Source organism: Aquarana catesbeiana, linkage group LG11 (genome assembly GCF_042186555.1).
Source record: "Aquarana catesbeiana isolate 2022-GZ linkage group LG11, ASM4218655v1, whole genome shotgun sequence".
NCBI classification, from domain to species: domain Eukaryota; kingdom Metazoa; phylum Chordata; class Amphibia; order Anura; family Ranidae; genus Aquarana; species Aquarana catesbeiana.
In genome coordinates, this window is record NC_133334.1 from 9,947,936 (window position 1) to 9,962,200 (window position 14,265).

Consider the following 14,265-nt stretch of genomic DNA (forward strand, 5'->3'; position numbering starts at 1 on the left):
CAGGTGGCACAGAACATTGATCACCTGACTCCACCCAAATATATAGGTTCTCCGCGCAGGCCAAGGGATTCAAGAAAACCCCTGCCCATTGGCTGGGATACCCCATACACCTATAATCTGACCTTGCATTGCCCTTCCCATATCTATTACCAGCAAGTACCCAGCCACCTAGCAGCAAAAGAGTGAAGTGCAGCAATTACAGACTTAACGTGAAATTAATTGATCCTTAACAATTAGCCAAGCCAGCTATACCTGGCAGGTAAATTTAAGAGCAACCCTGCCTAAACACCAGGGTGCTACATAAGTGGTCCATATAGTGAACTTGGAGATGAGTTATTCAATTTCAGGGTCATAACAGAGAACAAGGGGGCATTCTTTACGTCTTGAGGAAAAGAGATTAAATCTCCAAATACAGAAAGGCTTCTTCACAGTAAGAGCTGTGAAAATGTGAAATAGACTCCCTCAAGAGCCGGTTCTGGCCAACTCAGTAGATTGCTTTAAAAAAAAAAAAAAGCCTTGATTATTTCCTAAATGTACATAATTTAACTGAATACTAATATTTATAGGTAAAGTTGATCCAGGGAGTATCCGATTGCCTCTTGGGGGATCAAGAAGGATTTTTTACCCCGCTGGAGCAAATTGTATAATGCTTTATTGAGTTTTTTTCACCTTCCTCTACTGTGGGTACAGAATAGTATATATGGAGGTTTTCTATTGTGTGTGTGTCTTTTTTTTTGGCTGATTAACCTGGACTTGTGTCTTTTTTCAACCAGATCAACTGTGTAACTGTGTAACTGTGTAACTGTGTACTACCTACAAAAAATAATGAATGGAAACTATTGGAATTTTATTTTTGCCTTTTTTATTTATTGTTAAACAAAAAAAAAAATACAAAATATATAAATTAGCTTACTTTTTGGGTTATTTATTTTTTATGGTTTTATCACATCATCTGTAATCATGATCAGTAGAAAAAGTGAAATTGGAAAACAGACTTTAAGGGCTGCCACTATAATCCCAATGGGGAAAAAAGGGGGTACTCAAAAGTATAAATAAAATATTAACATTTATTTAATATCATCTTAAAAACATGTCACAAAGACAAGTGCATAGATATGTCACTGTACATATACATTCTCCCATCTATTACAGCTATGGCTAAACAAGGAGACCTGTACAGGTGGCCTCAAAAATATTGAGTGTATTCCTTTACAATAGTCTTCTATCTGAAGGCCAACCAACGGGATCACAATACCAGCACCAATAGATCACTACGCGTTTCACCCAAAGCGTCCTCAGGAGATCTAATTGGGACATGACCAAAATATGGGAAGCGCGAGGCATCCAAGCCACTGTGAAGGAGAAGAGGGGAAGGGAGAGAGAAAATCTTGCTTGACCAGCTCCAAGGGGAGTATAGAGAGGCACTAAACAGCCAAATGAAGGGCCTCATTCATGAATAGTAGCTTTTAAATGCACTTTTTAGTAGTGATATGGGATAGGTCACAGATGGTGAGCCCAAAGGCTTTCGTCCCTTTAACAAGTCGGATAGTCCAAGTTACTAAATAACTTGGACTATCTACTTAAAAAGGGATCATTTGGGGGTATTTGTACTGTACTGGTATTTTTTGGACCTCAAGAAATGAGAGGATTGATCGATTTTCAGATATATATCCCATAGTTTGTGGATTCTATAACCTTCCTACAGACTAAATAATATACACTGATTTGGGTTATTTTCACCAAAGAAACGTAGAACAATTTGTTATTTGCAAAAAAATTGTAATAGAAATTAAACATTTTTTTCAAACTTTCCAGCCTTTTTTTCATTTATTTAGCAAAAAAAGGCAGTGGTGATTAAATATCACCAAAAGAAAGCTTGAGTTATGTGAACAAAATGATAAAAATTTAGTTTGGATACAGTGTTCCATGACCGCGCAATGGCCATTCAAAGTGTAACAGCGCTGAAATCTGAAAATTGTCCTGGGCAGGAAGGGGGTAAAAATGAAAAATACAATTTTAAAAATGGTGTGAGGTCTCTCAGGAATTCCTTGGTCTTGAAGTGAAGTCCATGCAAAAAAAAAATGTGTGAGGTCCCTCTAAAAATTCACTTCGGACCCTAAACCTGAGCATTCAGCCTGACTGGCCAAAAAAGGTGGGGACAAGAGTCACATGCCCTCAACATGTGGATTGAGCTTTGCCAGGGAGGTCCCTCTCTGCAAAGCACTTTGTCTTTCTATTGATAAGGGCAAGGGCCCCATTCCCACATTCACTGTCCAGATTAATGTAATTTCCCAAATTTAACCATGTGGCCATATAAAGGTAATGATATCACCCGCTCCATTACCCGCCCATTTGCTTACATGGCCGTGGACTGTAAATTAATGGGTTATGACAGTGGTTGGTATGGAAACAGCGGGTGAAAGCAGCTTCTGGTTCCTTAGCAACCACTGAACGCCCATCCACTCTGAACACCGTAAATGTTTGACTTTTGCATGAACGTCTGAATTAGCGTTCAGACCAAACACTAAGCTCATCCCTAATTAGAACTCATCACTGATTACAAAAACGCTTCTGCTGAAATCCAGAATGTAATCTTTGGCCAGCCAGGTTCACCATGTTTTTATATATCATGCAGCTTTGTAGCATTGTCAATTCATGTTTTATAGATCAGTTATGGTGCAACCAGTCCATCACTGAAAGACAGGAGGGTTTTCCCAACCTTGTTCCGGATGCTTCGAAATGATTTTGTAATTTATTCTAACTTGGCTCAAATGCTGAAGTATTTTGGGTGGACCTGGATAGGAATTATTAGATCTGATGATGACAGCGGGAGAGAAGAGTATATGGTTTTGAGGGAAGTCATGAATCTCTATAAAATTTGCATTTCCTTTAAAATAGAAGTTGCTGTGCGGGAATCCATGTTTAGAAAGTTAGATGAACAAGCACATTCCTATAAAAAAGGATCTGTCAATGTCATTGTAATCTGTGGGGCGTTGTTTGATTTTGACACTGACTTTCTACATTTTATAAGAGGTTATGTAGAAGACGGAACAATCATCCTTAGTCCTGTCTGGGCAGCAAACGTTGTCCTCATTGGTAAACACCCAGAAATATTTAATTGTAGTTTGTCCTTTGGGGCCAAGTCCACAAGTATTGCAGAATTTCAGAATTTTGTTAATGAATTCCAACCTCAAAAAAAGCCAGACGACAAATTACTTGAAGATCTGTCGATGATTGAATTTGGTTGTTCTTCTGTAGATAAAGACAAAAATCTTCTCTTTGAAAAGATTTATAAAAGGTCACTTCATGAGTGCAATGGCACAGAACATATTACTGATATCCAACACTTCTTCCATGGCGGTAATGCCCACCAAGTGTATCTCGCGGTTTACTCTATGGCAACCGCCTTACATGATATGCTTGGATTCATGAAGACATCTGGAAGCCATTTATCTGACTTTAATCACCAGGTGAGTGCAGCCTACTTATGCCATGTACACACGATAGGATTTTCCGATGGAAAATGTGTGATAGGACCTCGTTGTCAGAAATTCCAACCGTGTGTAGGCTCCATCACACATTTTCCATAGGAATTTCCGACATACAAAGTTTGAGAGCTTGCTATAAAATTTTCCGACAACAAAATCCGTTGTTGGAAATTCCGATTGTGTGTACACACATCCGACACACAAAGTGCCACGCATGCTCAGAATAAATTAAGAAATTAAAGCTATTGGCTACTGCCCCGTTTATAGTCCCGATGTACGCGTTTTACGTCACCACGTTCAGAACGATCAGATTTTCCGACAACTTTGTGTGACCGTGTGTATGCAAGACAAGTTCGAGCCAACATTCGTCGGAAAAAATCCATGGATTTTGTTGTCAAAATGTCCGACCGTGTGTACGGGGCATTAGAGTAAAGCATATCTGAATCACTTTTTCCCTTTTATCTTTGTAACCCAGCAAATAACTCACACTACTTGTCCCTGGGTGGCTTCACTAAGTTCTCCACTGTATCTATGGAGGAATTCATGCTTGCCAGCCAGGCTGGACTTGAAACACGTCTGTCTATTTTTTGGGAGTAATGGGAAAGATAACATTGTTTCGCTTCCAGCTCAGTTCATGAGGAATTACAACAACATCACATTTCTGGCAAGATCAAAAGGTTTTTTTTTTCTTGCTGAAAATCAAAACTAATGCAGCCACCACATCCAAGGACTGTTAAACTGCAATACATTTAATCTATTGATATATTTTAATGTCCTTAACAATGCATGTTACGTAATGTGCAAGTGTGCAAGAGTGAAAACAATTTGTTTCTTTTTGATTTATTATTTAAATAATTGAATTCAATTTGTCCGAATTTGAAAAATTTGAATTGGCATTCAAATTTATTCTATTCAAAATTTATATTTTGGAAGACGATTATATTCTTTCTATTTTATTCTATTCTATTCTCTTTTTTTTCTATTTTATTCTATTTTTTTCTTTAATATTCTATTCTTATCTATTCTAATCTATTCTATTTGAATTCAAATTTATTCTATTTAAAATTAGAATTTTGGAAGGTGGTTATATTCTTTCTATTTTTATTCAACTCTATTCTAGTTTAATGTTTTTTTTATATTCTATTTTTCTATTCTTTTATTTTTTTATTTTATTCTTTTCTATTCTAAACTATTCTATTGAAAGCTATTCTATTTTTTAATCTATTATTTTCTATTCCGTTCTAGTCAATTCTTTTCCATTCTATTCTAATCTATTTTATTCAAATCTATTCAATTCAAAACTTAAATTTTGGAAGTCAGTGCTGTTTACAAAGAAAGATAACATTGTTTTGCTTCAAGCTCTGTTCCTGAGAAATGACAACAACATCACATTTCTGGCAAGATCAGCAGGCTTTTTTTTTGTTCTTGCTGAAAATGAAAACGAATGCAGCCACCACATCCAAGGACTGGTAAACTGCAATACATTTCATTTATTATTTTAATGTCCTTAACCATGCATGTTAACTAGGCCCGGAAGAATTTGCCCCCATAATGACCAGGCCATTTTTTCGCGATATGGTACTGCGCCGCTTTAACTGACAATTGTGCGGGCGTGCGACGCTCTACCCAAACACAATTTATGTCCTTTTTTCCTTCAAATAGAGCTTTCTTTTGGGGATAATTGATCACCTCTGCGGTTTTTATTTTTTGCCCTATAAACAAAGACCGACAATTTTGAAAAAAAATATATTTTTTTACTTTTTGCTATAAAAAAACAAATGTATTCATCAGTTTAGGCCACTATACAGTATTTATCGGCATATAACATGCACTTTTTCCCCCTTAAAATCAGGGGGAAATCGTGTGTGCGTGTTATATGCCAATCCCTGCTGCCTTGGAGTGGAAGTAGGGGACGAGCGTCGCTGGATTACACACAGCCGCAATCTCCTGTGTATCCGGCGCTAAGTCACATACAGTCCCGCTCCCCTGGCCCGGCATTGGACAACTGTTCTGTCCATCATATGAGCCGGGCAGGACTGTGAGTGACTGAGCGCCGGATACACAGGAGATAGGCGGATCTGTGTCATCCAGCACTGGCGCGGCTGCAATCGCCTTGGCAAAGGCGAGTCTACAGATGTGTACTAAACAGGCTGCAATGATGGGCACATTAGAGGCTGCAGATGGGCATAGATCAGTCTGCATTGATGGGCACTGGTGAGGCTGCAGAGCACTGGCCCTTATTTTAAGATTTAAGGTTTTTCACAGAAACTTCCCTCTTAAAGTTAAGGTGCGTGTTATACGCCAATAAATACTCTTCTACATATTTTTCGTTAAAAAAATCGCAATAGACGTATATTGATTGGTTTTCACAAAAGTTATAGCGTCTACAAACTATGGGATAGATTTAGGGACTTTTATTTCTTTTATTGTTTTTACTGGTAATGGCGGCGATCTGAGATTTTTAGTGGGAGTGCGACATTGTGGCGGACAAATCTGACCCCAAATGACACTTTTTGGGGAACAGTGACATTATTACATTGATCAGTGCAATAAAAATGCACTGATCAACTGGCAGGGAAGGAGTTAACACTAGTGGGCAATCAAGGGGTTAAATGTGTTCCCTGGGTGTGTTCTAACTGTAGGGGGGATCGGCTGGCAGGGACATGATAGAGACCACTGTTCCCGATGACTGGAAACAGTAGATCTCTGACATGTCCCCTGTCAAAATAGGGATCCACCTTATTCACAAAAGCAGATTCCCATTCTGCCTCTATACTAGGAGATTGCAGGCCGCCAGTGGACAACGAGTCCGCCCAACCAGCAGGCACACGTGCGCAGTGTGCATGTGCGCACGCCCCGCCCAAATGCGCCTGCGCGAGCCGCCGTACAGCTACGGCGATTCACGCAGGAGAGCCCACCTGTTGCCGTATAACGACGGCGGCTGGTCGGCAACTGGTTAAGTAATATGCAAGTGTAACTAGATGTGTGCAGAACATCTACTCTTTTCTTTTCAAATTTATTTAATTCAAAATTCAAATTTCGGAAGTCCGTTATATTCTTTCTATTCTATTCTATTCTGTTGTTTTTCTATCCTATTCTTTTCACATTCTTTTCCTTTTGTTTTCTATTATATTTTATTATATTCTTATATTTTCTTCTCTATATGTTCTTTTTTACTGTATTCTATTCTTTTCTATGTTATTCCTCTATTTTCTATTCTATTTTATTCTATTCTTGTTTTCAAATTCAATTTTAAATTCATTTTTAGATTCAATTCAATTTGAATTAGAATTTCGGCTGAATTTCGTTGAATTATTTTGGATTAATTTAAATTCGTTCCTATTGTAATTCGGAAATTCAGATACATCTGAATTTCCACATAACGAAAACATCTTCATAATTTCGATTCGGAACTAAATGAATTGCGCATGCCTAGATATAACACTTCTAGGTATTGATCACAATATCCCCCCTGACAATGTCATACCAGACCAACTTTAGCACGCTGCCTGGGTGTCCAGGGAAGGGAGGGGCAGTGAGCTTGCAGCCTCCACTCCCTCTTGAGCCATACCGATTTGCATGCTATCAACATTGCATGGTACCTTGCTAAGCTCCCCTGGAAGTACACCCAGCCCCCATGTTATTTGGAGAAAAGGCAGGGTAGATGTGAGTGTCTGCAGAGGAGACTTATCAAAATCTGGATGTCCCTTTAAGATAGGGGGAATTTAAAATTTTGGGACCCCCTATGTGAGTGAGGAGTGCATAGTACCCCTTGTTTATCCTTCACGGTAAAAAGTAAAATGGTGGATAAACACAGAGATAATGTGAAAAATCCTGAATTAAAAAAATACAAAAATAAAAAGCATCATCCCTCAATGTAAATTCAATGTCATTTATACCATCTAGCTATGTAGACCCAACATTCATCACAATAAATGATGCCCTGATGACCCACAAATAAAACTTCCGCTTCTCTTGTTGCATATGAAAGCTCCTAGGCCAGCCGCTGAATATCAACCAATTGGAAGGGTATCCTGAGTGATGTCATTGACCAAATATGGTCACGATCATGCTTGGACACTTGACCAGTTGGTTGACATTCAGCAGCTGGCCAGGGAGCTGTCATGTGTGATTGGAATATCAACAGGAGAGGATCATTTTTGCACAGGACTTATTGTCTGGCAGGTCATCAGGGATGATGTATCTACATTGTTGGGCAATGTGTTTAATGTTGGATTTACATCAGGGGCAATTGTATTTTTTTGTGATTTATTTATTAATTAACCACTTGCCAGCCGCCCACTATACATTTACGGTGGGCGGACGACATGGACAGCCTGTATCACGTACATTTACATGAACCAGCCCTTTTCTGGGTTAGGGGCATGCTGCATGCTACTTCCCTGGACACAGCAGGTTGTGGATCCCAGTCCCGGAATCACTATGCGATCACCTGATCACAATGCCAACAAAGCTATTGTGCATGAATTTAATTCTTAACAGCTGTGTTTCCTGCAGAGTGATGAGTGATTGGCCCACAGCTATCATATGGTACCTGGGCAAATCACAGCACCCTGTAACATGCTGTAGCCAATCACAGATCCCTAGTAATCACAGCTGTCATGAATGTAAACCATTCATGACAGTTGAAAATATTACTCTTACTATGATCACCATTGTAACAGTAATCAAAGTGTAAAAAAAAAATGCTTGATCACCTCCCCAGAGTAGTACAGTGTTACTATGGTGACACTGAACTACTCTGATGAGAGTATGTAAAAAAAGAAAAAACACAAGAAAAAAATGTTGAATAACAGGTTTTAAAATAATTGAATAAAAAAAGATTTACATTTAACAACTGTCACCAGTCAGTATTCCTAATCACAGCCACACAGTGGTGTAGCAACAGGGGTTGCAGGGGTCGCAATGGCTCTGCTCTGGGGGGCCCATGCAACTGGTAGAGAGAGGCTGTCAGACAAAACTCCCTATCGTTTATTGGCATTGGGAGCTCCGTCAGACAGTGAAGACACTGCAAAGTGAAAGCAAATGAGGAAGAAGCGTCTTCCCGTGTGCTGTGTTCTCTGCCTTCCCCTAGAGCACAGTACCCGGCTGTATGATTGAAGGTACTGTATTGCTGATTTTTTGACAGGTTGTATATATACACTACAGTGCCTTGCAAAAGTATTGGCTTTTTACCTATTTTGTTACATTACAGCCTTTAGTTCAATGTTTTTTAATCTGAATTATATGTGATGGATCAGAACACAATAGTCTAAGTTGGTGAAGTAAAATTAGAAAAATATATACATAAAACTATTTTTCAGAAATAAAAAACTGATGATTGGCATGTGTGTATCTATTCACCCCCTTTGTGATGAAGCCCATAAAAAGCTCTGGTGCAACCAATTACCTTCAGAAGTCACATAATTAGTGAAATGATCTCCGCCTGTGTGCAATCTAAGTGTCACATGATCTGTCATTACATATACACACACCTTTTTGAAAGGCCCCAGAGGCTGCAACACCTAAGCAAGAGGCACCACTAACCAAACACTGCCATGAAGACCAAGGAACTCTCCAAACAAGTAAGGGACAATGTTGTTGAGAAGTACAAATCAGGGTTAGGTTATAAAAAACATCAAAATCTTTGATGATCCCTAGGAGCACCATCAAATCTATCATAACCAAATGGAAAGAACATGGCACAACAGCAAACCTGCCAAGAGACGGCCGCACACCAAAACTCACAGAATGGGCAAGGAGAGCATTAATCAGAGAGGCAGCACAAAGACCTAAGGTAAGTATCTGGAGTATCTGGACATAGGACAACAATAAGCCGTACGCTCCATAGAGTTGGGCTTTATGGCAGAGTGGCCAGAAGAAAGTCATTACTTTCAGCAAAAAAAAAAAGGCACGTTTTGAGTTTGTGAAAAGGCATGTGGAAGACTCCCAAAATGTATGGAGGAAGGTGCTCTGGCCTGATGAGTTCAACTAAAATTGAACTTTTTGGCCATCAAACCCAACACATCACATCACCCAAAGAACACCATCCCCACAGTGAAACATGGTGGTGGCAGCATCATGCTGTGGGGATGTTTTTCAGCAGTCGGGACTGGGAAACTGGTCAGAGTTGAGGGAACGATAGATGTGCTAAATACAGGGATATTCTTGAGCAACACCTGTACCACTCTGTGTGTGATTTGAGGCTAGGACGGAGGTCCACCTTCCAGCAGGACAATGACCCCAAACACATTGCTAAAGCAACACTTGAGTGGTTTAAGGGGAAACATGTAAATGTGTTGGAATGGCCTAGTCAAAGCCCAGACCTCAATCCAACAGTAAATCTGTGGTCAGGCTTAAAGATTGCTGTTCACGAGCGCAAACCATCCAACTTGAAGGAGCTGGAGCAATTTTGCAAGGAGGAATGGGTAAAAATCCCAATGGTAAGATGTGGCAAGCTCATAGAGACTTATCCAAAGCGACTTGGAGCAGTGATAGCCGCAAAAGGTGGCTCTACAAAATATTGACTTTAGGGGGGTGAATAGTTATGGACATTGACTTTTTCTGTTATTTTGTCCTATTTGTTGTTTGCTTCACAATAATAAAAAAAAATCTTCAAAGTTGTGGGCATGTTCTGTAAATTAAATGATGCAAATCCTCAAACAATCCATGTTAATTCCAGGTTGTGAGGCAAAAAAACACGAAAAATGCCAAGGGGCTGAATACTTTTGCAAGGCACTGTATATCGCCAAAAGTATTGCCTTTAGAGGCACATGAACTTTAATGACATCCCAGTCTTGGTCCATAGGGTTCAATATTGAGTTGTCCCACCCTTTGCAGCTATAACAGCTTCAACTCTTCTGAGAAGGCTGTCCACAAGGTTTAGGAGTGGTGTGTCTATGATAATGTTTGACCATTCTTCCAGAAGTGCATTTGTGAGGTCAGGCACTGATGTTGGACGAGAAGGCCTGGATCATAGTCTTTAGTCTAATTCATCCCAAAGGTGTTCTATCAGGTTGAGGCGAAGACTCCGTGCAGGCCAGTCAAGTTCCTCAACCCCAAACTCGCTCCTACATGTCTTTATGGACCTTACTTTGTGCACTGGTCCAAATCATTTGGTGGAGGGGGATTATGGTGTGGGGTTGTTTTTCAGGTGTCGGTCTTGGCCCCTTAGTTCCATTGAAGTGAACTCTTAAGGCGTCATTTTGGACAATTTCATGTTCCCAACTTTGTGGGAACAGTTTGGGGATGGCCCCTTCCTATTTCAACATGACTTCGCACCACTGTACAAAGTAAGGTCCATAAAGACATGGATGAGTGGGGGGGGCGTGGCTACAGCGCTAGTGAACAGTCGCATGATCTTTTAGCTCCGCTCTAATGACAGGATTTGAAGCAGTTCGAGGCGAACCAAACTGCTCCTTCGGGTTCCAGTACCTACCTACGGACCTGCACCACCGTTAGAGATGACGAGAAAGAGACATAACTCATCGCAGCCAAAGAAACTGAGAGATTTCTTCCCTCCTAAGATCCACAGCGAGACCCAAGATGGCGCCGCTGGCTGCTCTCCGGTCACATAGTTCGGATCACACTCTGCCACACCGAGCCCGAGCTCCGGAAAAGGCCCACACCGCTACTCTCCAGATGCCTCCACTCCGCTCTCAGGCAGCCCTGCCAAATCGAAACCCCGCATGTCGGATGAGTCGCACAAACAAAAGGTCAGTACGGGCCATAACTCATTAGATGACACGAAGGAGACGTCTGACTCCATTAACTCCTTCCCTACTGTAAACCAACCTCTCTCAGACACAACCCTCAGAGACATGTTGGTCTCATTACGCAGTTCCTTACATGCAGACATGATGGAATGCATGCGGGACTTTAAAGTAGAAGTGAAGGAACTGGGAGGTAGAGTAGACCACGTGGAGAAAAAAATGGGGGATTACGCAGCATCATACAACACCCTAGTAGATGCTCACAATGAACAGTCAGATGAGGTAACATGGCTTAAAGAAAAAGTCGCAGACCTCGAGGACAGATCACGCAGGAACAACCTGAAACTGCATGGAGTCCCAGAAAGTGTTCAGCCCCCACAACTCTGAAAATACGTTCAGGAATTTATGTTAGCCTATTTACCATCTACTCCCTCCTTGGAGTTAGTCATCGACAGAATCCACAGGCTTCCTAAACCTGCACACCTACCAGACAATATTCCTAGAGACGTTCTGATGCGGGTGCACTTTTTTCATGTTAAGGAGCAGTTCATGCTAGCCTTTAGGAGAAACTCACAACCTCCTGAGAAGTACTCCAATATCCAAATGTTTACAGACCTTTCACAGTTCACAATGCAAAAGCGCAAATCACTGCTAACTGTGACTAAGGCATTGCGCAACCATAACATTGTATACAGATGGGGCTACCCAACAAAACTTATCGTCACCCATGATAGCAAGACCTCGGTGATCACAACCTAGAAGACGGCCTTTCTATGCTGCGTACATGGGACATTCTACCAGAGCAACCCTCTGCAGGGTCTTCCCCCTCACCGAGACTAGACGACCAAAATGAGTGGAAAGTCGTAGCACACAAAAAGAAACAGAAAAGCCGCAACACCCAATCGCCTCGAATGTCATAAGCTACCCACAACTACGATTTTCCTGATTCCAAATGGAGCTAACACACCCAACGTAGTTCCCCTCCTAAGGAAAAAAAAAATGCGCAGTACATCTGCCATCAGATTCTGGACGGAATCTCAATTTTTTACACACCAGTTCTATTTTTGTTTATTGATTTTCTCTGCTTTACCTTTTCTTTTTCTCAATCCTTACCCCTCCGTATTGGTGATGGACTGTAAAATCATACCATTGGAAGAAACCTTCTCATCCAGGAAGAGGAAAAAACTACAATCAAGACGTGCGGAAACCTACTCAGGATTACATAAGGTACCAACACATCATCATCCCACACATCTCATATGGCGGTTAGAGTAACCTCTTTTAACGTCCACGGTCTAAACCACCCTGCCAAAAGAGCCTCAGTGTGGAGAGAGGCCCTCAGACTCAAGTCAGATATCCTGTGTTTGCAAGAGACACACTGGGCGGCCTCAGCAGCCCCCAAGTTCTCACATCCTAAATACCCATACATCTTTCAGGCATCAGCCTCTAAAAAACAAAGGGGCGTACTTATTGCCATAAGAGACTCTGTTCTCTCTCAATCCGAGAGACCCACATAGACCCAGAGGGTCGATATCTAATCCTGATTGGGGAATTCAACAACCACCTATACACATTAGTTAACCTTTATGCACCAAGCACACACCAACTCCGCTTTTTGAAAAAGATGTTTCAAAAGATCAACTCAATCAAAATGGGAGCAGTTATAATGTGTGGGGACTACAATATCACAGTGGATTACAAAATGAACACCACCTCCAAATCAAGACGCCTTCTTCCCTCAATCCAAAATATACTACATAAAGAAGAGATGTATGACGCTTGGAGATGCCAGCACTCCAATGAATGGGATTATTCCTTCCATTCCTCTAGGCTCAACTCATACTCACGCATAGACCTGATCTTGGTGGACAGAACTCTCCTTCAGAAGGTATCCTCCTCTACCGTGCATGACATTATGTGGTCAGACCACGCTCCTGTGTCTCTCACGATAGAGGAGAAATATACATCGGCACCAGCTTATATTTGGCGGGCCAATCCACAAATCTTCCAGCAGCCCTCCCAGGTTGCTCTTGTGAACAAACATCTAAAAGAATATTTTGATGTCAATGCTAAGTCTGTCAATAGTCCATTTACTATGTGGTGTGCCCCTAAAGGCATTTATTAGAGGTATCTTGCTACAGATCAGTTCACGGATGAAGAGGCAGAGGACACAAAAATTAGATTCCCTTCTAAAAGATATAAAACTTTTGGAGGTTCAAAATAAAAAACCTGCCTAACCCTAGCACAGCAAACAAATTAAACCAAATGCGATCAGATCTCAGGCTCCTGTTGCTAGAACAATATGACAAACATATCAGATTCCTTAAACTGAATCATTACTCTTCTGGTAACAGAGCTGGCAAATTTTTAGCCCAGAGACTAAAAGACCGTAGAACACAAATGAAGATCCCCTATCTAATTCGAAGCTCAGACAACAGTAAAATATTCGACCCAAGCGACATAGCAAACAATTTTGCTGAGTATTACTCTTCTCTTTATAATTTAAAGGAAGATGTAAATACACCACAGCCCTCAGATGATGCCATTCAATCATTTTTGGCAGATCTCACATTATCCTCCCTCTCAACATCACAATTAGAACAACTTAACTCACCCATAACAGAGACTGAGATCCGAAAAGCAGTAAAATCATTGCCCACTGGTAAATCTCCAGGACCAGATGGACTACCAAACAGTTACTATAAAGTGTTTTGTGAAACCCTGTCCCCCTCACTCAAAGAAATGTATTTATAAGCAATGTCCTCTGCCTCATTCCCCACCGAGATGCTTAAAGCGTATGTTGTCACTATCCCAAAACCCGGGAAGGACCCTATAACACCTGCTAACTTTAGACCTATTTCACTACTTAACACAGATGTTAAGCTGTATGCCAAAATCCTTGCCCATAGACTTATAACACTCCTACCACTCCTGATCAATCCAGATCAAACAGGTTTCACCAAAGGCAGACAAGCATTGGATGCCACAAGGAGGATTATTGATGTGGTCTGTCATGCTGGATCCTGTCGGGTGCCTTCTCTGCTACTCTCTTTGGATGCGGAGAA

The 14,265-nt window shown here is 40.9% G+C and overlaps 1 protein-coding gene across 1 annotated transcript in view; it reads left to right on the forward strand.

Annotated features, from left to right (window-relative positions):
• Nucleotides 1–14,265, forward strand: part of LOC141112908 (vomeronasal type-2 receptor 26-like) — a 60,421-nt gene that overhangs the window by 3,774 nt on the left and 42,382 nt on the right. The window contains exon 3 of the mRNA XM_073606011.1: nucleotides 2,667–3,470. Coding sequence (XP_073462112.1) covers nucleotides 2,667–3,470 — 804 coding nt within the window. The remainder of the gene's footprint in view (nucleotides 1–2,666; nucleotides 3,471–14,265) is intronic.